This window comes from Anas platyrhynchos, chromosome Z, assembly GCF_047663525.1.
Source record: "Anas platyrhynchos isolate ZD024472 breed Pekin duck chromosome Z, IASCAAS_PekinDuck_T2T, whole genome shotgun sequence".
Classification (NCBI taxonomy): domain Eukaryota; kingdom Metazoa; phylum Chordata; class Aves; order Anseriformes; family Anatidae; genus Anas; species Anas platyrhynchos.
The window spans coordinates 36,692,570-36,714,720 of record NC_092621.1 but is presented as its reverse complement, the minus strand read 5'-3'; the positions used below and the strand labels follow the sequence as shown (position 1 = coordinate 36,714,720).

Here is a 22,151-nt window from a genome sequence, read left to right as displayed (position 1 = left end):
TAATACATTTTGTACCTTAGTAATAAATGTTTCAGCAGCCAAAGTCTGTCTCCATTTGTATGTTGTGTAGAACATGTAACTTGCTGTTCTGTGACTCCTTTAATCTGGGTCCAAGAGAAAGCAAGCTTGCAACGCAAATGAAGTAGACACATTGAAAAATCTAAATCTATATGTGTATAGTTAACATTGCTGCAGTGTTTCCTTCTTCCCTTCTGTTCAGTCTTTGCTTTACTGTTGCTTTTTTGTGCTTACTGTTACTTGTGCAGACTGTGAACTGGTGGATGGCCTTACCCTGAGGGGAAAAAAGGATATAGAAAAGTCTTCCCCATCTAGTAGATGTTGTCTGTATGAGAGTCCCAGCTACCTGCTTTTGCTGCTGACTTGCTAGGAGTGTGTACTCTTCAACTGTCAATGCAAGCTTTAATCTTTTTTACTTTATGTACCCTCTTTTGAACTTGAGTGACTAATGTGAATTAACACTCATCTACTTGGGTGGAGTTGTTCCCTAGTAACTCTTATGACTCCCTTCCCTTGATGAGAATTATTGTTACTTGGAAAAAAGCTTTCTTGGTTTATTACTGTCCAGGTAAGTTGTGTTCTTGACACATACCCTAGGTAACTGTGCATTGCAATCATTTAATTTAGCAATGTTGGTCTCAGTTTCAAAGAACTTGCTAAACAGTGTAAATCAAAACACTAAGTAACTCTGGGTGACTCTAAGTTACTCTGGACTTTTAGAGATGAACTACAACTGGTGGCCACAACTAAAACAATGCTTGGCTGTGTTTACAGGTTTCTGCTAATAACCTAAAAAAAAACTCCTGCATTTTTGTATTGTGATTTTTTTCCCCCCACATAGAAACCAGGTAAACAGAATATGAAGTTTCTGACTCCCAGTGGAATGGGGAGCCCTTTCTTGGAAGAAGAGAAGGCTAGATTATGGTGAATTAGTATGTTCTTGGTTTATTGTACCAAGTACAAGTCCTTGCATTAAGATTATTGGATCATCTTAATGAGGACAGTGCTGGGTGTTGGAACTGAACCGTAGCTTTTATGGCATGGGTATGTTGCTGGTAATCTAGTATAGCATGTCTCTAGTCTTAATTGCAATTAAGGGACTTCAGACAAAATGTGGTAACTTTTTCTAGCACAGGTAGAATGCCAGTTAAATTGCTCACTGGAGGCATGGATGTCTTGAACATCTTCCAAAACCTTGGAACTGAAGCTGATGTGCATTCTAATAACTACTGAAAAATCTCACATTGAATGAAGAAAACCTAAAATATAAACTGAGCAGAGCCTGCTCAAAGATTGATATACACAATTATAAGGAAAAAGGTAAAATTACAGGGACAAACAGTTACACAACAAACTTGCTTGCATTTAAAAAAAAAAAAGACTAAGCACTACCCTGAAGTGTTTTTCAGAGCTATGAAGCTTCTTGTTTCATTCTCAGAAAATGAAACCAGGTGAAATGAGACTAGATACATTGAAAATGATGGGAGATAAAATAAAGCTTTACAAATATATTTATAGCAGTATACATATTAGTAAAGCCAAAACTACATGATTTGTATAACGGCTGGAGTTCTTTAGTTTGCCTCAAACTAAACTTTCTTTAAAGGCGAAAAGCTTTTGAAATCTCTCCCACTTTGTAAGATGATGACTTTCTTCCCTAGAATCTTTTCTAAACTGTATAACTTACAGTAGTGCTATGTAGCTAGTAAGGTAAGCTAAGTGAAAAACAGGCAAAAGGATTTCAGAACAACTTGTAAATCTTTTCTGTTTTAAAAATAAATAGCTTTTTGGTTAAAACAACCAAAAGAACCACAACAAAAAATTTCTCCAAGCCAGCTGGTTAAAAAGAGAAAAGGGAACCTCATTTTATTGTTTTAAGTGTAATCTGTTCATTATTTGCATGATTGGAAAATCTCGAAGCTAGCTGATGTTTTGCTGACTGTACTATGTTTTATACTATGAGTGGAAAAAATGATTTTTTTGCATAATATATGGTCTGACTAAAGTGCTTTTTCTGAAAGTGCACAACAAGAATAATCTCAAATTGCTCATGGTTCAGCTCTAAAAATACAGCAAGAAAAAAATGGGTGAGCAGATGAGCTTTAAGTTAGTGTTGATATTAACATTTGGACAGCAAAAATGCTGAACTATATCTTGTGTTATCAACACAAGAGTTCTGCAAGTTTTATGCTATTTCATGTAGGAAGATCTAACTGTATCTTACGGAGGAAAAGTACAAAGAAGGGTCATATCTAATCCTATTCTTGCAAGAACTGTCTTATGGCTTTGTTTCAACTTCCTAGCAACTATGAAATGAGTTTCATTTCTGTATCACCTTTGTGTTTAATTGTAGTCCTTTATCTAAGTAAGCCCATAACAGTGGAGGCTTTGCATTGATTTACTTAGACTGGTGCAGATGGCAGTGTGCTTTTAACACAATTTAGTATGCTCAAAACTGAGATAAATGATACTGATACCAACACTGTTTTCCTCTGATGCACAGTTACACTCCAATTTAAAATTATTTAATGGCTATGAACATACCACTAGTATGTTAGTAAGCAGTTGACTCCTTTATGTGCGCACTAAGGAAGTAAAAAGCACAAACTTGAACTGGAAAGGTTGGTTCACCTATTATCAATAGGTGAGATACGGATTTCAGTAATAGAGGTGACCCCATACTTATGACGTAGCGAAAATTACCACTGGTTAGGCACAGTTACTGAGTGCAGTCAAGTACCCTGCTCATTCTAAGTACAGAATCATAGAATCACAGAGTTGAGTTGGAACACTGAAAACCAACCCCCCTGCCATGGTCAGGGACACCTCCCACCAGACCAGGTTGCCCAAAGCCCCATCCAGCTGTGCTTTGAACACTTCCAGGGATGGGGCATCCACAGCTTCTCTGGGAAACCTGCTCCAGTGCCTCACCACCCTCTGAGCTAAGGTTTCCCTCTATATATCTAAATTTACCCTCTTTTAGTTTAAAGCCATTCCCCCTTGTGCTATTGCTCTACTCCCTGACAAAGAGCCCCCACCCCAGCTTTCCTGTAGGCCTCCTTTACGCACTGGAAGCTCCCTGTAAGGTCTCCCCTGAACCTCTCCAGGCTGAACAACCCCAACTCCCTCAGCCTGTCTTTGTAGCAGCAGTGCTCTAGCCCTTTGGTCATCCTTGTGTCCCTCCTCAGGATCTGATTTAACAGGTCCCTGTCCTTCCTGTGCTGGGGGCCCCAGTGTTGAATGCAGGATTCCAGTTGGAGTCTTGCAAGAGTAGAGAGGGAGAGTCACCCCCCTCAACCTGCTGGCTAGGCTTCTGATGCAGCCCAGGATGCAGCTGACTTTCTGTGCTGCAAGAGTATGTTGCCAGCTTATTTGGAGTTTTTCCATCCACTGATACCCCCCAAATCCCTATCCTCAGAGCTGCTCTCGACTCTTTCTCTCCCCTGTATTTGTGCTGGGGATAAACCAGTTGGTTAAACTGGTTTGGGCACATTTTTAAGTGAATTTGCAAACAAACTCCAAATTCCCCAAGAGCTACTTTGCCTTAGACTTGTTATGTATCTCTATTTGTATGATGATACGAGATGTGGGGTCATCTGCTGGTACTGACAAAATATATTGTTTTTCTAAGTACAGTAATTAGAGATTTAGGTAAACGCAATAAACTGAAAGATGCAAGACGGTTTTTGCTAGTTGAAGAATGTGTTTCCCACGTTCCTGGTGTCTTCTGAATTTTAGGAAAAGACTTAACTGATTTAATTTTGAGCAAGCTTAGGCTCTCAAATGGTGTAGGCATTTCATTGTATTCATACGATTGCCTGATACGTGGCATGCTGCTTAAATTCTTCCAAAGCCCAGTTTTAATTAATATTTTAATAAGTACCTTGTGTCCTACAGTCAACTACTCTCCAAGGAACTGAGTAATTCACGTTCAGTGCTTCAGTGCTGCCTATAACCTGATAGCTGCAGTAGTAGTCTTTCTCCTTTGGTGTGTTCTCTGTTCTTCTGGCATGTCTTCAGGGAAGGCAAAGCATAGACTTCTCTTTCCAATGCTTTTCCTAAAAATTGGTCATAAGCAAGGTGTTTTCTAGTTACAGAATGAATTAAAAGTGCTTCTCCAGCCAGTACTGGTGGCGAGGCACTGGAACAGGCTGCCCAGAGAAGCTGTAGATGTGTGCAAGGGCAGGTTGGATGGGGCTTTGGGCAGCCTCATCTCTAGGCAGGTTCCTTTGTATAACCTATTAATCCCAAGGAAAGAAGAAAGGCAAAACAAGTTTAAAAACTTGTGGAAGGTGTCCTTGCCCATGGCAGAGGGGCTGGAATCAGATGATCTTTAAGGTCCCTTCCAACCCAGACCATTCCCAGATTCTGTGATTCTAAATGCCTAGAAGCCTCTTCAAGCCACTACTTCTTCAGACATACAGAACCAACATCCCATGAGCAAGCATGTGCTGATCCTGACTGGCTTCAAATACTCATCATATTACCAACATTAAACCTAACCATGAATTATACTGTACATATATGAATTTTTCACTTGGGGTAGAAAACTTCTGGTTATGAGTAAATTCCTTAAATCTATCTCATTTTTCAGAAGAGACGTAGTAGTTTAAGTCCTGCTAATGGGACTTAAGCTCGTGTCTTAGCCAAGGTTTTTAGAAGTGTGTAACATCCATGTGTCCACTAATGTCTGACTATTCCTGAAACCCAGTAGCTGCTTAAAATACAGAATACAATATATGCAGTTGAAATAGAGGTCAGTGTATTTTTGCAGTTCTGGATATTTGTGTCCTCAGGAAAGGTTTGATGTGGTAGGCAGGCAGAGTGGTACAAAGCAATCTGTATCAAGCTTCTCTAGGCTTCTCCTTTGCATAACCCATTGATTCCAAGGAAGGAAGAAGTGCAAAGCAAGTTTAAAATCTTCAATTCTTATTTTTCTAGTCGTTTTTACTAAATGCACTCAGCGAGTTTAGCTCTGTTCCACCTCTACTACAATATCCTGTCTGCTGAGCAACTGGTTTACGTCTTGCATAATATTTGGTCTTAATGCTATATTTATGTTTAATGTGTGACAGAATATATTTCACTCTCTATTCAGTATTTTGGATCTGATTTCTATAGAAATCTAGAGCATCTTTATCTCCCAACTTCAGTCAGGAATACTTCACAAATTTATTTAGTTTTACTTTTGAATTGATTGAAATTTTGTTCCTATACAGGTTCCAGATTTCACTATTACAGACCTGTCTTCAGAGTCAGATGATATCCCAGACATTTTGGATTTGGATGAAGATCAACAAGACTTTTCACGCACAAATGGCCCATACACCACAGGGCAAAGAGTTGAATGAAGAAAAGCAGAAAAACGTACAGATACAATGTATTTTTGCCACGTTTAACCTATATTTCTCCTTTTTGAAGCTGATCCTACCTAGCTTTGGACTTTTTTTAATCAGTGCTGTTTCACTTAGCTGCATCAAAACTGATTATTACCCCCTGAGGATTAGATGCTAGGTTGATTCATTAGCTGGTGTGTCACGCTCCTGCTCTATAAACCAGGTATAGCCTAGCCAGTGCATCCAACTGATCTGATCTTTGCTAAATATTTGTATAGCTGCTTGTTCTCCTGTTGGCAACAGCCAAGAGAACACGCCAGTGCTTTGCATAAAGGGCTGCCAACAAAAGGAGTTGATGAGGATTTGCCCACCAAGTGTCCCCTTCCGAGTCTACATGGAAAGCTCCTCTGCATCTACCTCTTTGCTGCTGGAAAGGATAGGAGGCTTTGGCCGTCTCAGTTTTATTTTATTTTATTATTTTTTTGGGGGGCACTGTGCCTACAGCGATTAGAGCAGGGTCCCTTCGGGTGCTTTATCTGAGGGTGCTTTATGCACAAAAGGATGCCCTTTCTCTCTACATGCCTTCCACGTGCAAAAAATGTTGGTCATCCTGCTACTGCTGGTTATGGGACCCGAGACTAGCGGAGGGTAAAGGCTTGGCAAGGAAAGTTTTCCAGAAGGGCAGACGGCGGCTGCAAATGGACGGGGGAGACACTGGGAAGAGACAGGAACAGGTTTGGACAATAGAAAAATAACTTTTTTAAGAAATAGTGATGACGGCCAAGAGAGGGAACTGCAGGCAGAGGTATTTTTTCGCGATTTTTTTGTTTTTATTATTATTTTTGGCGAGGAGCCGGCGCGCTCCCTGTGGCGGCGGGGGCGGCGGGCACACGGCGGGCAGCGCTGGCTGCACGCCTCTCTGGGGATCCGGCCGAGCCCGCGGCCGCCGGGCGGGCTGCTGCGAGAACTTCCAAGTCACGGAAATGCCTTGAAATAAAAGACTGAACTGCGCAGCCTGGCGCTCGCCTCGCCTCTCTGAGTGGATCGGGGAACAACTGGAGGCGGGGAGGGAAGGGGAGAGGGATGAAGGGAGGGGGGAGACCGGCCGCAAGATGGCGGCGGCGCCCTGGCAGAGGGAGCACCGCCTCCCGGACTACACTTCCCAGCGGGCAGCGCGCCGAGAGCGCGGCCAATCAGAACGCGGCGGGGAGGTGCGGCGCGGCGCGGCGCGCGGCGGGAGCGTGGTTTTGGCGGGAGGAGGAAAATGGCGGCCCGGTGGGGGCCGCTGGGGAGGGGGACGGGGACGGGGAAAGAGAAGGGGAAGGGGAAGGGGAAGGTGGCGGCGGCGGCCGCTCTGCGCCTGTTGCCGTCGGGAGTTCCAGCCAAGGCCGCGGACTGGAAGCGAAGGCACCTCTGGTTCTGCCTGCTGGCGCTCGGCTTTGACCCGCAGGCTGCGGAGAAGTTCTTGGACAGGGAGCTGCACCTGGGAGTGTGAGCGGGGGCGGCGGGGGGCGGGGGGTGGCCGGGGGGCTTCTGTGGCGCGGGCAGCGCGCCCTGAGGGCTTTGTAAGGCGGTGTCCGGCCCGCGTGAACCCTCAGGGGCCGGTGGAAACGCTGCCCGGGCCCCTGATCGCGGCCGTGCCCCACGCAGTGTGTGTGTGCTCGCCAGGTCCATGTTCGATGCGCCCAACGCGGCTGCCTTCCACGTCGTCGCCCAGTTCCTGTTCAGCAAGCTGGATCCAGTGCGCGCAGCCAAAGTGTTCAGGTGAGCCTGCGGGTTTGTGCCGCCCTGAAGCCAAAGGGTGGGCCCCCAGGCAGTACTTTTTTTTTCCTAGCTGTGAAATAATCTGTCTCTTCTGTTCATTTCCCTGACCAAACATTGTGTGACTTCTCCCTTTTTTGAATACCTGCCTCAATCTTCGATGTTGTGAGAACCCTATCTTAATGTATTCTCACAACAGCCGAACTATCTTATCATACATTTTAAAGAAATGGCTGGAGGAGAACCACTGTTAAGAAAATTTTAAGTTCTGAGGCTGCTTTTCCACTTGCTGAGTTAAAAAGAAATGCAGAAAAATTTGTCTCTGAAGTAGTCTGTAATTAACTTTTAAGTTAACTTTTTAAGCAAGAAGACCTTCTAGCTATTTAACAGACTTGTAGCTATGCTTCTCATAGTCAGTATTACCATATTCTCTGAGTTCTTCAGGAGTCATCACTAAGAAAACTTTCTCTTAGTTTAGATGTTGTAGTGGTTAATTATGTAACTGAGTATTTGGGTATGTTTTGAAGTTGCTTTTTTTTTTTCCTCTCTTCTCTCCTCTGCACTTTTTGCATGGAAAAGGGATTGTTTGTTACCAGAACAAATAACCAGAGATACTGAATTTAGGAAGCAATGTTGTTCATGGCTAAAAGATATCGCAGTAAGTATTACGAGAGTTGGAATTGATATGTTGCTGGTTTCTGTGACGTCATTCTTTTGTTTTGAGAACATATTTGAGTTTTAAATAAAGTTGCTTTACTAGACAAATAGGTTTCATCTTACGCCTTTTTTTACAGAGCTGATAATAGACTTCTTAAAAAAAAATTGGCGGAGCATAGGTAACAAAGTCTTAATCGTGGATCAGAAAACTGTTCTGTATTGCTTTTGGATTATGATATTTTGTTACACAGAAGTCACAGAATTGTAGAGTATCCTGATTTGGAAGGGACCCACCAGTGTCATCTAAGTCAGTGTGAGATTTCTTCCGTCATTGAGAATAATTGCTTCGATGTGGGAGATAATTGCTTAAATTAAATGAGAGAGTATTTATTATTGTGTAAGTAGTTTCAGATACATGAAAAACTTTTAATGTTAATCTTTCTTTCTGGGGAAAAGAGAATAAAGTTTAAGGTAGGCTTTCTAAATGGAAAAAGACAAAATGGCTTGATTACTATGCCTTTTCATGCTCCATTTGTTTTAATAAAGATCTGATTTCTAGATCTCTAAGCTACCAGAGCACTTTTATTTTTGACAAGGTGAAAGCCAACCATACAAAATCTTTGAGCAAGATAAAAGTGTGACAAAATACACTGATTAATGACCTCAGTAGAAAATATGAAAGGTAAAGGATTACGTTTAGGAGTGAGGAGAGCAGAAGTTTTTAATATTTATCTAACACTGATTTCAGTCATTGCCTCAGAACTGTTTTTTATGTACGGAACTAGGGGTGATGGTAGAATGTTCAAAAAGTGTCAGTATCTTTCTTGGGCTAGAAAGAGCGTCAATGATGGTGGCAAGATAAATTAGCTTTGCATTGGACTTTCTAACAAGTAGGCTGCATGAAACACTCAGCAAAATGTTTAATGGCTGTTGTTTAGGTTTTATTCCTTAGTCTAATTTTGTGTTTAAATCTTTTTCACTTGTTCAAGAATGAAAGCAAAAACTATCTTCCTCCAATTGTGACTTCTTCATTTCTTTCTCCTGCTGGTTCTAAATTTATTCACCTAATGTATCGGTTTGCAAGATACGTAATGATTAAGAACCTGAAAAAGAACTCTGTAGGTAAGCTATAACAGAATAATAATATTATTTCACTTGTCTGGTTTGATGGTGAATCTGTGAAGTGCTCTAACATATGCCAAAAGCTTTAAGTTATGTCAGTGTTGGTTGCTCAGTTCAAAGTTTTTAACAGGGTTGCTGTGCACTAGTATAAAGCTATTGCTGGTAGAACAATGCAGATTGTTTTGCTTGCTGTTGTTTTACAGGTCTTGTTCCTAAGTGTGTCTATGTAATGTGGAGGTGGGTTTTCTGTGCAGGCACGCAGTGGTTCAGTTGAAAAGTATTCTTTTCAGCCTATGCTCTTTTTCACAACATGAGGAATTCTGAAAGATCAGGACTGTCTGTTCTAGGCTTTTAATGTTGTTTTGGTGACATAAAGAATGGGGTAAGTGGGTGAGAGTGAAGGAGTGAGAATGTATGCAATAGAAAGAACTGGCAAAAAAAAGATAGTATACTGAATACTTTAGTCCAGGTAAAATGGGCAACCTTGTTTGTGATTCTCTTAATTAAAACTAGGTAGAACAGGAAGTTGTCTATTTGCTAAAAGTGAATGATATACCTCAATTACTAACTTTCACTTAGGCAGCGATACATCTTCTACTGAAGCTGTAAACTTAATTCCTGAGGATATGCGCAAGGCAAAAGCAAGATGTAATGTGGCACGTAATAAGCTCCTGCGAATCTTGCAAAAGAAGGATGTTATTATTCGAGAATATAACAAAAAATCACAGTAAGTAATATATTTAAAGAAATCGAGTATTTTCTTAAAACTTGACTTTTTTTGCATGTGTTTTTAAAAGGATTTGAGCAGAATGCATCTGATTTTCTTTGTGAGTTTTGCTGAATGTTGTATTTTGCTCCCCCTTTGCCTCCTTTAATTAACTGTTTTACAGTTTGGAATAAATCAGTTTTTTAGTTAGGAGGTGCTATGGAAGATAGGATTACCTGGGCACTAAAAACGATCCAGGAATTTTGCATAGATGGCACTATGATTTCTTAATGTTTTAAGGATCATACTATAGAATAAAACTGTCTCAGTATGAAATATTTGGTCTTTGCTTTATCAGTATGGGACACGTTTTATTTGTATAGCCCTTAATTATTTCACCTAATTTATGCTTTTTCTTTATTATTCTTGTTTATGAAAATCACTTCCAGTTTGGGAAACTAGAATAACTGGAACTCTGTGCAGTTACATAGTTACTTACCATTGGAATTTACAGAATTTGGGTAGGATACTTCACGTGACGGGGTACTGTAGCGGGCAGTTGCAAGCTATTTAGAAAAGAGCAGAAAAGGAGGAGGGGATGCAGTGTAGGTAAAAGAGCAGTTTCACTGCACGGAACTTAGCTGTGTAAAATGGGATCAGTCTGTTTCATGACTTTGGATCAAAAATCAGAGGCATTGCCACTAAGGCATGTGATGTGTATCTGCTACACACCCCTCAATCAGGGAAAGCTGATGAAAAGTTGATCAGGGAAAGTTTGTTTCTTTAAGCAAATCAAACACATTTCAGGCTTTCACGTCCTAATTCTTACTAGTGACTTCAACATACCCTGATATTTGCTGGAAAAGCAATGCAGTGATGTGTGAGCAATCTCGGCAACATTTTGACTGCACTGAAGATTACTTGGTAATGCAGTTAGTGGGTGTGCTGAATAGGAATGATGCTGAGTATTGTAGTAAGTAGTAACTTCATTAATGTATTTGCGTCTAATGAAGGCCATGCCATTGCAATAGAATATGTTACAGCTAAATTTACAAATACCTTAGTGGCTTTTCAGGCTGTACAGTGTTATTTTCTCTACAGTGTCATGGTAAGGAACTTGTGTATCCATGTTTGCGTTGTTCTAAAACTGATCCGGTATGCAGGTTTGGAAAGAATACGTGTAATCACATAGTGATTGTAAGAAATTCTGAGAGTAGCAGAGAAAAACTAAATTAAAAAAAATCTGATGACTGTTGATTTTTTTTCCTTAGGCTTTTAATTAAAGAAATAAAACAGACAAAATCTGAATATGCATACCATCAGCAACAGTTGTTGAAGTAAGTACTTTTCCTTGGTACTAAGCTAGCATATATAAAATGAATTTCTTAGTTCTAAAGAATGTTATGAACCATAATTTTATTGTAGTCCGCTTAACTTTTGTCTTGCATGTGCATGTAGGATGAGGCTCAATGGCAAAAACAAAAATGACAAAACAGAGAGAATTCAAAAGGTGAGTATCCTTAATCTGTGGCAGTTTACTGTATTTCTAACATTTTTACAACACTTGCTCTCAGATACTGATATTGCTGATTGTCTGCCTGTGATAATGCTAGCCCTTTCATCTGCTCCTACCCTGTTTCGATATTATATCATTATAGTATTTCAGCAAAAATGTTAATGTAGTATTTTTGTCCTTCTTGCCTATTAAGGTCCGCAGTATGTGGACATTTGTAATGGACACTCTTACATCTCTGAAAAAGGAAATTGAAATCGTAGACTCTGTAATTGAAGGGCGTGTTGATCTGTACACTTTAACTGGAACTAATGTCAATGTTCCACAGCTGTTGGCTGACAGAGTGGAAAGTGAAATCCATGAAGTAAGTGATTTTTGTCCTTTTGTCCTAAAAAAAAGTATGTAAAAGTTTGTTGTGATTACGCCGCTGTTCTGTATTGGTGGTGCTTAAATTATGAACTTTTAAGTAACTGCATTGTTATATCTGCCTGATGACCACTTGAATTAAAATTGGTCAGACATTATAAAACTTGACATTTGAACTATCATTCCTAATGGATTTCATTTCTAATGTGCAGTATATGTGCTGTTTAGGCCTGCACCATCTTTTGAGGCATTGTTTAAAAAGAATACCCCATTAGTTGAAGCATTCTTAGTTTGTACTGCTTTTTAGCTTGTCTTCAAGCAGATGATGCTAATCAGGAAAACCACTCTGAAGCTTAAATCTAGCAAACAGGAATGGATTCAAACTGCAAACTGGAACATTGTGTGTTTGCTCTGAATATAGAAGACAACTTTCTGATATTGATGTGTTGTGATTATTCACGTATACATTTTCTCTTTTGGAATATCTCAAGGTGTGTACAGGAAATTTATATGAAGGTGAAAATCTGAATTTTTTAACAGTCATTCAGTTATTAAATGGAGCCCTGAGGATCTTAAGAGATGAATGTTGTCAATTTGAATCAAAACATTTCACGGACATCAAGAATACAAGTGAATTCCAAAATAAAATACTATTGAACTTGAAAGCAGTGAGGTAACTGTCTGGAATTTTTGTCTTGATCTTTAGTTTGAAGATTATGTCTTCCTATCTTAAAACCTTTTCTAAAATTATTGTTTATAGTGAGAATGTTAGTTCTGTTTTTTTCCCCCCTCTGCCTATGACAAATTCACCTTTGTCTTGATTGTCCAATCTTTCTGTAATTCTTCACTAGGTAGCTTCATTCTCTTGCCCTTACTTCATGGATATTTTAGGGTTTGTTCTTGGAGATCTGGTTTGTTAGATGATCTGCTTTTTCCTATTACATAATTAGTTCTGAGATTTTAAAAGTTGATCTGAAACTGGCTTAGGGAAAGCTTAAGCTTGTATTTTAGGGTTTGTATGTATTTTGCATGGTTTTTCTAATTCTACTGTAAAGAAGCACAAGGACAATCTAGCAGCTGATTTTTAGATTGTGAATTTTATTTATTTTTTGTGCAAGAGCAAATGCATGAATAAGTTCCTGCATATCAAAGGTTTTGCAGCATGAGGGGAACATGTGATATGCTCCATTTCTTAAGCAGAATTTTCATCTCCAACAACAAATGTTCATTTTACATGCTCATGTTATAGGCAAAAAATAGAAGAGCAGCATTGTAAGTCATTGAGAGAATTGATTTCTGGAAAACAGAAGGAGCTGGAAATGAAGTGGAAAAGCCATCTTGACCAGTGTCCTTATTCTTTAAAGAGAGGTCAGGATCCAGTAAGTAGTGTTCAGTTTATCTGATTCTGGGAAAGAAAAAGAGTGAAGATGGGAAGGGATATACATCCAAGTTGGTGTGTTTTATTGCAACAGAATGCTGTATAGCTCTGTTAAGCTTTGTATATAAGGTTAGTGGATTAGATAGTACAGAGTAGCAGAAATTGCTTTATGAATTAGTTTTTCTTCTTTGCAAAGAAGATGCACTTAACTTAAAGACAGCTGGTGTCTTCAATTGAGATGGGGAGTGGAACTACTTTGTCAGGACAGTAGATCAGCATAAATAAGGGTTAATACTGTTTTTTTTTATTTTTTATTTTTCCCTCTTCTCTGAAAATAGAGCTTTCAAGTGCTGTCACTGAACATCTGCAGAGTTGTGATTTTCCCCTTTAAGGTGCTCTATGACCAACAATTTCATTCAGACACTCCTATTTCTACAGAGATTCAAGATTATACCCTTGCCTAGGCACACAGCAGAGACAGCAAAAGTTTCATGTTGGGTCTGGGTGCTGCTTTGAAGAAAAGCTATTGTAAATAACTATGTGTTAATTGCTGATGTTACACACTTTTACTCAGCTTGCTTGTATTTTTTTTTTCTTTTGATAGGATCTTGATTTATTAGAAGCTGTGTCATGCTTTTTTCATCCTGCAGAAGAAGCTTATAAGGATACAGTCTCATTTCAACTTGAAATACCGCTTTTAGGTATGTGGACTAGAGGAGCTTCTTTTCGCTCTTCCCCCCACAATTGTTAGAAGTTCCTTTGAGTCTGGAAGACTTCCTACTTTTGTTTGCAAGTCTCTTTGACAGTCTTTGATAACCTGGTCCTGAATGAACACTCGTCACAATTGCCTAACCTTTTTTCATCTTCATTAACATGTGCAGGGGAGCAGATAGAATCCTGTCTCTGGAACATGCATTCAGGAACAACAAAAATAGGCATGGGCTGTTAGTGGCATTTGTGGCTGCAGGTGGTTCCCATGCAAAAGGATTTTAGATTTGCCTGCACTGGTTATGAATTTGCTTGAAGTGTTAATGAATTCCATCCAGTGAATATTGTACAGAGGTGATCTGAGTCGCTTTTATCACCTGGGAAGCCTGAATGATAGCAAAACAAAAGAAGCAATACTAAAACTTCGACTTACTTTATAGATATTTATGACTCCATTTGTGAGAAAAATTACCAGAAAGATGAAGAGACCTCGGGAAGTATGATGGATAATTCAACACTACAACCAACAAGATGGTAATGACTTCAATGAGAAATCGATTGGGGGGGGGGGGGAGGGGGAAAGGCAGTGGAAATCAGAGAAACTTATTTGTAAGCATCAGAGGAATATATTTCATTAGCCCACTCCTTACATGTCAGAACTACTGAATTGGTCAAGATGGTCCTAGAGTAACTGGCTTTCTCCATCTGGAGACAGAGGGACCAACTGGCTTCTGCCAGATACAATGTGCGGCAGTGGAGTTGCAAGTTTTTGGCTTCAACTTTTTAACAACATTTATTTAAGTTTCAAGAGACAGAGGGGAAAAAATGGAAAACTCTCTTTCTAAGGCTGAGATGAGATAGCCAATGCATAGTTGTTATTGCCTGAGGCCAAGAGCACAGATATTCACACATCCCTGGTTTTGTGTGTAAAGAGAAAAACAAAACAACAACAAAAGAAAACTCCAAAGAAAACCAAACAGAAACACCAGACTTGAGCAAAACTGTTTTGCTGATGCTTTATGAATGGGGCTTTTCTCACAAGTCTTCTAAAATCACATTGTCACTTCTGTTATTACAGTTCCAACAAAAGAGTAAAACACAAGACTGTAGTACTATATACAGCATTATGAAAGGTTTTGACCTGCCATTTAAGTGCAGGAAAGTTTAATGCCCTTTTGAATAATGATGTTTCAGGATAAAAATCCTACAGATAGTTGCAAGTTGCCTAATAGAAGAGAGAGGGAGTTAGCAAAATAAGCTGTCCTGTACTTAGTCATCAGTAGCTGTGTTTGCATATAAATCTCAAAAGTTGTCCAAGTAGTTGACAGTTAAATCCTGTATTTCTGTCACTGACTTGATACAGCATGTTTTTTTTTTTGTCTATTTGTGATTGTGAAGATAGCCACAAGTGAGTTAAAGTTGCCATTTCTTAACTAATTTTGCTATCATTCTTAACTAATGATGGCTGTACATCAGTTTGTGGAGTGTTGCCATTAACACTACAGTCATTCGAACTGGTAAGACTTGAGTATTTGTAGCCAGATGATGTGTATTTAAATATTTATGAGTTTGCTTTCAAACAGATCTGTGGATATCAGAGGGATTTGGAGGAAGAAGATCTAGGGAAAAATACATTATCAGGTCTGCAGAAGACTTTCCAGTTATCTTTGATAGCAGAATGTAGAAGACTTGTTTGCAAAACATATTGCAAAAACTCTTATTTTTCTATGTGGTAATCAAGTAAAAGAATTTTATAATTATAAAGTTTGGGAGGCTGATACACAAGTAGGGCTGAATCTGCTCTAATTGTCACATGTTCTCCCTATAGTAAAGTTGCCTTCTGATGACCGGGACGAATTGAGAGAAATCGTAACGGACAGATACGGGGTGCACAAGTGTATGATGACATTTTACTAAGACTTGCATGCCACTTATTTATTTTTCTAAAATAGTATTTTTCTTTTAGGATCTCTTCAGTATCTTTGGACTTGTCAGGAGCATCTGAAAGCAAAGACATGTTAATTGAAAAGGTTATTCTTCAGTATTGTCCTAAATGTCAAAGAAGTTAAACTTCTATAGTATTTGCTGTTTTGCATTGATTGAAGCCTAGACTTAGCATGCTTTTTTTTTTTTTTTTTTAAATCATGTAACTACATTTCTGAATGGATCATATACAGTGAAAGGTAACTCCCACAAACTTCTGTAAGCACTAGGAAAGGAGAATAAGAAATACGGGCACTTGCTGCTGACTTCTAGCACAACATACCATTTGTCAACGATTCCCTGCCAGCTGAAACAGTTTTTTTTATATGAACAATGGTCAGACTGGTTCCTTTAAGCTGTGTGTGAAATTAAGGGGTATAATGGGGCCTACAGGCAACTTGGATGTGCAACTGACCATTATACAATTGTTCACTGCAGTGTGTTAAAGGTAGTTGCAGGTGATGAGATGTGTTCTGTACAATAGTTTATTGTAGCCGCTATGTTTGTCCTGCTTCTTTAAAAACACAGTGAGTGTCAAAATGGCTTGTAATGAGAATTTTAGACTTTGAGATATTTTTGTTGACATAACAGAGAAGCTATTGCTCTCAGAATTTGCGCAGCATCTCCTTCATGCTAGTTTTCTGACACTTGAATTTAAAACTTCTAATAATTCCTGTGTATTCCTCTAGGACTTCCGTACTGAAACTTACAATGGGAAAGAAAAACCCGTCACTCCAAAGATCTCAGAGGAGATGGAGGACCTCATCATTTCAGTTGAGGAGAATACAGTTACCTGCACAAGGTCTGCCGTCCAAAAGGAAGACCTTCTTAAGAAAGCCACAGAGGAACTGGCAGAAGAGGTTAGGAAAAACTGTGATTTATTTATTTATTTTACATAAATGGCCGTTAAGTTCAGAGAACAAATCACCAATGTTATCATAAATACATCTTCTAATCTGTTTATATAAACAGATTTTTTTCTGTTAAGTAGTAACCACCAAATTTTAGGAGTTACCACCCAGTTAACTAAACCTGAAAGCATAGCACTTCAGCAATTTATCCTTTTAAGCCATTGTGGTGGTTTTACCTTCCTAGGCAGCTGAACTCCACGACAAGCGCTCTCTCACTCCCCCTCCTCAGAAAAGGAGGGGAAGAAGAAAAGGGAAGAAACAACTCATGGGTTGAGATAAGGATAATTTAATTAAAAATAATTATTAAGGAAAAAATATTATTAATTAAATAATATAACTAAAGGGAAAAAAGGGAAAGGGCAAAAGGGAGGAAAAAAAAACTACAGGCAAAGGCTGTGTGGAAGTGTGGAGGAAATAAATTGCTCTCTCCTTCCCACCAACAAGCAATGCTTGACCATGTCCTTGAAGCAGAGCCTTAATACGTGTAGCACACGTGTAAAAACAGACGTTTTTACGAGAGCCCACCTGTCCCCTCTTCTTTCTTTTTCCACCTTTATTTATTTATTTATTTAATTTATTTTTTTTGCTTTGTTATTGTCTCGTCTTCCATAAGAAATACATGTAAGCATACAAATAATCTTTCATCCCACACTCCCCTATCAAGGTTCAGCTGTTGTAGAGTAGGACACCTATGGCAGTATATCTGGAGTCAAAATGGACAACACCATTAAATTAAAGCAAAATTATTTACTTATTTATTTTTATTGCTGAGTGTGTCATCATATGGTATCATATCACTTTGGTTGGTTTAGGTCAGTTGCCTTGGTGATGTTCCTTCCTCACCTTTTGCTGAACTCCATCCTGCTGGCTCTTGGTGGGGTTAGAGGCAGTCCTGATGCTGTGCCAGCACTACTCAGCAGCAGACACAGCACTGGTGTGATACCACTGCTGTTCTAGCTACAGTTGTAGAGCACAGTATTGTATGGACTGCTGCAGGGAAAGTTAACTCCATCCCAGCTGGATCCAGTACAGCTATCGAGAAGTGAATAATGCTTTCAGTAGAATCATGGCATTTTTACCACCTTTCATATTTTAAATCTACAAATGACTGCATATATTTAGAATTTAGCAGTCCTTTTTGTTTATGAAATTCTATGAGCTAAATATTTAACAAGCTTGGGGTTTCTAGGCAAGGATTTAACCTTTTTGTTTTAGGTATTTTAGTTAAGATTTAAATATTATGCCTTATTTAAATAAGGCATTCCTTTAGAAAACTTATTACATTTACCATAGCTTGATTTGGAAAGTAAATTGCATCTTTCACTGAAAGGGCACAGTTTGCTGTCATCTACTAAAATGTCATGTTGTTGGAAATGTAGCTCTCATCTTCATTCTTGTACTATTCTTGACCAGTGTCTCAAATATCTGCTGAGCACACTTTCTTATTTTTAAGATGGATTCATAGATGACCAGGGAGCTTCAGATCAAGTTCTAATTTCACTCCTGCATCTTATTTTTATGTTTGTAGATCGCTGTGCTCATTTTTAAACCCATACAGTAAATTGCAGACAAGTCAAGAGGTTCCAGATTGTTCAGAATATTTGGAGAATGGTATTTGCTTGGGTCCATAGGCTGGCAGAAACAAAGAAGTTACAATTTTATTTTCTCAGATTTTGCTCTTTTCTAACATCCTACAGGTTGCAAAAACTGTGACATCTGAGTCACCTCAGAGTGGTGGAGGAAAAGGAATAACATTAGAAGATCTCATTAGCTCACAGGCTTTTAACCCATTTTTGACAAGGCAACAAATTCCCCGAACTCCTGAAAATCTGCGTAAGTCTAAACCCTGCTTTTATAATACTCTGTCACTGATTGGAAATGTGATTAATTCATTGAATTGTAGATACCACACAAGAAGAAAAGAATAATTCACTTAGTGAAGCTGCATGTTATCCTAACTGGCTCCTCTTTGTGTAACAGTGTACTATGACTAATGAACACACTAAATTTGCTTTAATGTGCATGTTCCCTGTATGTGGAGTCCCCTTTCTGTTGGGGGGCAAATGGCTGGGAAAACTAGCATTAAGCAGTATAAAGCAGTTATTACATCCTCTTTTCTGGATTGCTTATATTACTAAAGTGACAGAAGAGAAATATACTGATGAGGAGTATGAAAGAACTTAAATTTTACCTGGGTTTGTTTCATTTAGTTACTGAAATCAGAAGCTCATGGAGAAAAGCTATTCAGACTGACGAATCACCAGACGTAGAGCTGGCCCCAGCTGAAGTCATGACAGAAGAATCTCCAATGGATGCTAGTACTACTGTGCAGAATGAAACAGATACTACTTTAGTCAGGTCTACCTCTGCATCTCCTGTATTTGACTTTGATTCTACTTCGACAGAATTTAAAGCTCAGAACCAGATGAGGAAAAGTAATATCAGTGGATGTCCAGTTTGGGAAACATCTGGAGTACAAGAGAATGAAGGCGATAAAGAACAGGAATTAGAGCGCACTGTTTTGAGCAGAATTTCTGTAGACAAGACAGAAGAACCTGCTTCTCTAGATGTAGAAAACAGCATAAATACTCCAGATAAATTTTCAGAACGCAATAGTAGAATAAATACTGTACCCTCAAACCAACTTTGGGATTCCCTAGTGGATAGAATTCTGCAGTGGGATGCACCTTCAGTGTTAATGTCTGACAGCTGTGAAGTAACTGAGGCAGGAATACTTCATGAGACTCTTCCAAAAGAATTTGATAGCATAGATCCTAATAAATCTACAAGCTCGGAGTCTGATTGTGATGTATTGAACAGCAAGGATATACCTGGTAGTACAAAAATTAAAGGCTGTGTTGAAGAATTAAATATAGATCGACTGTCTCTGGTCAGCAGATACGAAATGCTGAAAGAAAATGCATCTGGAAATAGAGAGAAACTGCATCATACACATGCTGGAGATGAATCTGTAAGTTACATATCAGACCTAAATCTTAGACCAGAAAAAGAAAGAGATGACTTATGCAGCACTAGGGATCTATTCAGTTTGGATGAAGAGTTTACCAAGGCACCATCACCATTATCTTTTCCCAAAGGAAATAATTCCTTGTCACCTTTGCTGATGTTCACTCAAGATCTGGAGGAAATGGCATCAAAGATACACAAAATCTCATCAAACTTAGTACGTAAACTGAAGGGTAAGTGTCCATGTATTTGTGCTAAAGTAACAAGGTGTTGTCCATTTTGACTCCAGATATACTGCCATAGGTGTCCTACTCTGAACAGCTGAACCTTGATAGGGAAGTGTGGGATGAAAGATTATTTGTATGCTTACATGTATTCCTTATGGAAGATGAGACAATAACAAAGCAAGCAGGCTTCCTTCCTCTAGTTTTACCAGCATCTTGCAAGTAGGAGAGAAGTTACTGTTTGGCTTTCTAAGGAAATCTACAGCCGAATTTGAAGTTAAATTTAGAGAATTCATGAAGTTGATATGAAATAATGTTTACTCTGAGCAAATGTGGCTATCTAGAAATGCACTGTAGGTAACTGGAACTTTTTTGGTTCACAGTCTATAATACTGGTATACTTTTTATTAGGAAATAACCCCATCCCTGGAAGTGTTCAAGGCTAGGCTAGATGGGGCTTTGAGCAACCTGGTCTAGTGGGAGGTGTCCGTGTTTATGGCGGAGGGGGGTGGAATCAGGTGATCTTTAAAGACTCTTCCAACTCAAACCATTCTGTGATTCTCTACTGCATTCCAGCCTGTCCCCTGTGCTTCCAGTATAGCGTCCTCTTTGGTTGACCATTGTTGCAGTGCTTTACTAAATCAAAGGTTAACTTTCATATACATAAATGAAGATGAGTCAGTAATAGCTATACAGAAGGTTGTTTCAGCAAAAGCTGTGTTTTTAGTGGCATGCTAGGAGTTCAGCAGAACAGGTTAATCTGAAGGATGAGTGAGATTTGTGTTTTTCTATGGATTGCCAGTTTAAATTATCAAACAAAGTTTGTGATGCTTTTTCAAGTAGTGCTTGAGAAGGAAAGCTTACTGTATGCATGACTCATTTGTAAATTTACTTGTAAGGTTATTTGTAAGGTTAGATTGCTTAGTTCTGCTTTACAGTAACCTCACATGGAGTAAGAGAAATAAAATTCTGCTGCTGTGAGTCTGCTGGTTACAGCTCTGAAAAATAACTTTGGCTTTCTAAGGTGCGTAGTCTTTTACCCCAGTTCTGTAGTACAGAACTTAACACTTAATTAGTGTTGTTTTAGTGTATTATTTTGTGAAAAGAGCAGGTGAGGCTGTGACGGAAGTTGATTGTGAGAATGACTGTGCCTTTTTTTTTATTTTCTTTATCAAAGGGTACAATAGAAGATATTTTGGACTAGGCTACTGCCAGTATAGGAGGCAACTTGAGCAAGGCTTCCAAGCATTCTCTTGAAATGGAACATGAACGCTTGTGCTATCTATTTTCCTCTTAATTCTGCTGTACAGGTGCAATGAAGTAACTTAGCTTTTGCTTAAATTTGTGGCTATACGGGTAGCAGATAATTTTATCAGACCAGAAACAACTAACAAAATTAGAAATAACATTTCATATGTTTTCTTTTAATATATGCCAGATATTTCTGGAACAGTATTTCTGTCAGTTAATTGAATATCACATTATGTTAACTAATGTTTTTTATTCTAGGTGAAGAGCAGTTGAATGAGAAGCTGCACACACAGGAATCATCTTCAGGACAGAATTTGTAGAGGATAGGCATAACCATAGCATTATAATTATGTTGCACTTGTGATTGTAGTATCTTCTCCAAACACTACCCAGATGAGAAGTTGTGGTCCTTTTATTTCTTGCTAAGCCTATATTCCAAACCGCTTGTTCAAGCATCAGTTGCCTTCCTCCAATTCCATGTAATCCACTTCTGTATTCTGTGAACAGTCTATCAGCTATGTACAAAATGATATATTTTGTAAACACAGTTTTAAAAATAGCAGATGGTATGGGCATGACATAATTGTAGAAAATAGTAAAACAAAAACTGAAGTGAGAAGTAATGAAATTTTCACTTCTTATTAAATTCTGCTTTATTTTCCAAAATATGTATTTTTTGCTCTCTCTTCATATGAATTCTCCTCTCCTTTTGAAACGTCTAGTCAAGTATTGCCATCAGTTTTCCCAGTTGATAAGGGGAACTTGACTCCACTTTATTAACACAAACAAACAAAAAATTATTTTTGAATAGTAGATGCTCTTTAATAAATTTATGTAAGTATGTATATTATAATGTATAAATGCATGTTTATGACTGTGATGTAGTTAACTGACAATATATAAAATAGGGGGAAAAATTGTAAAAGTTCAAATTCTGCCATGTAAACTACGTACTGTAGGAGTACTGATCCCTAACCTTATAGTTTACAGTATTTTGAAGAATCTCAACCTATATGTGACATTTTCCTTTTAAAGCAGAATTTGACAAGTTTAATAAAAAGAGATTTATGTGGCCAGTTGTGGAAGTTACAAAGTGGCTGCTGACAGCTAACTCGTTAAAGCTACTTTGTTCTTGTACCAAAGCACTAGCAGCAGAACAGCTAAGGCGGGAATACTTCATAATACTCCATTTCCGTGTTGGTCATGGTCAAACAAAGGGAGAACTGGAAGCTCAGACAGTATCTGTGGGC

At 38.8% G+C, this 22,151-nt stretch overlaps 1 protein-coding gene and 1 non-coding gene across 3 annotated transcripts; both read left to right on the top strand.

Moving 5' to 3' along the window:
- The first annotated feature begins 6,422 nt into the window (after positions 1-6,422).
- HAUS6 (HAUS augmin like complex subunit 6) lies at positions 6,423-22,012 on the top strand. 2 transcript variants are annotated; one of them, XM_072030678.1, is made up of 17 exons: positions 6,423-6,565; positions 7,023-7,118; positions 7,695-7,773; positions 8,762-8,894; positions 9,474-9,621; positions 10,872-10,937; positions 11,059-11,110; positions 11,310-11,477; positions 11,971-12,152; positions 12,729-12,858; positions 13,462-13,558; positions 14,006-14,099; positions 15,532-15,595; positions 16,238-16,408; positions 18,157-18,292; positions 18,670-19,659; positions 21,160-22,012. In XM_072030678.1, exons 1-17 carry the CDS (start codon positions 6,438-6,440, stop codon positions 21,219-21,221), a joined length of 2,796 nt encoding a protein of 931 aa, XP_071886779.1. In that variant the 5' UTR covers positions 6,423-6,437; the 3' UTR covers positions 21,222-22,012. The 2 variants fall into 2 exon arrangements, with proteins under 2 accessions (XP_071886779.1, XP_038025978.1); XM_038170050.2 differs by lacking the exon at positions 6,423-6,565 and adding an exon at positions 6,582-6,845.
- LOC113840424 (small Cajal body-specific RNA 8) lies at positions 15,333-15,462 on the top strand. Its single transcript, XR_003493253.2, has one exon. It is a non-coding gene; the product is annotated as a small Cajal body-specific RNA 8 (non-coding RNA).
- Positions 22,013-22,151: the final 139 nt, after the last annotated feature.

Bases quoted from the DNA above. Each gene is read 5' to 3' on its own strand.
- HAUS6 (XM_038170050.2), top strand. From the start codon at position 6,619: ATGGCGGCCCGGTGGGGGCCGCTGGGGAGGGGGACGGGGACGGGGAAA. The intron at 6,846-7,022 runs GTGAGCGGGGGC...TGTGCTCGCCAG, and splicing joins AGGGAGCTGCACCTGGGAGT to GTCCATGTTCGATGCGCCCA. The intron at 13,559-14,005 runs GTATGTGGACTA...CTTACTTTATAG, and splicing joins ACTTGAAATACCGCTTTTAG to ATATTTATGACTCCATTTGT.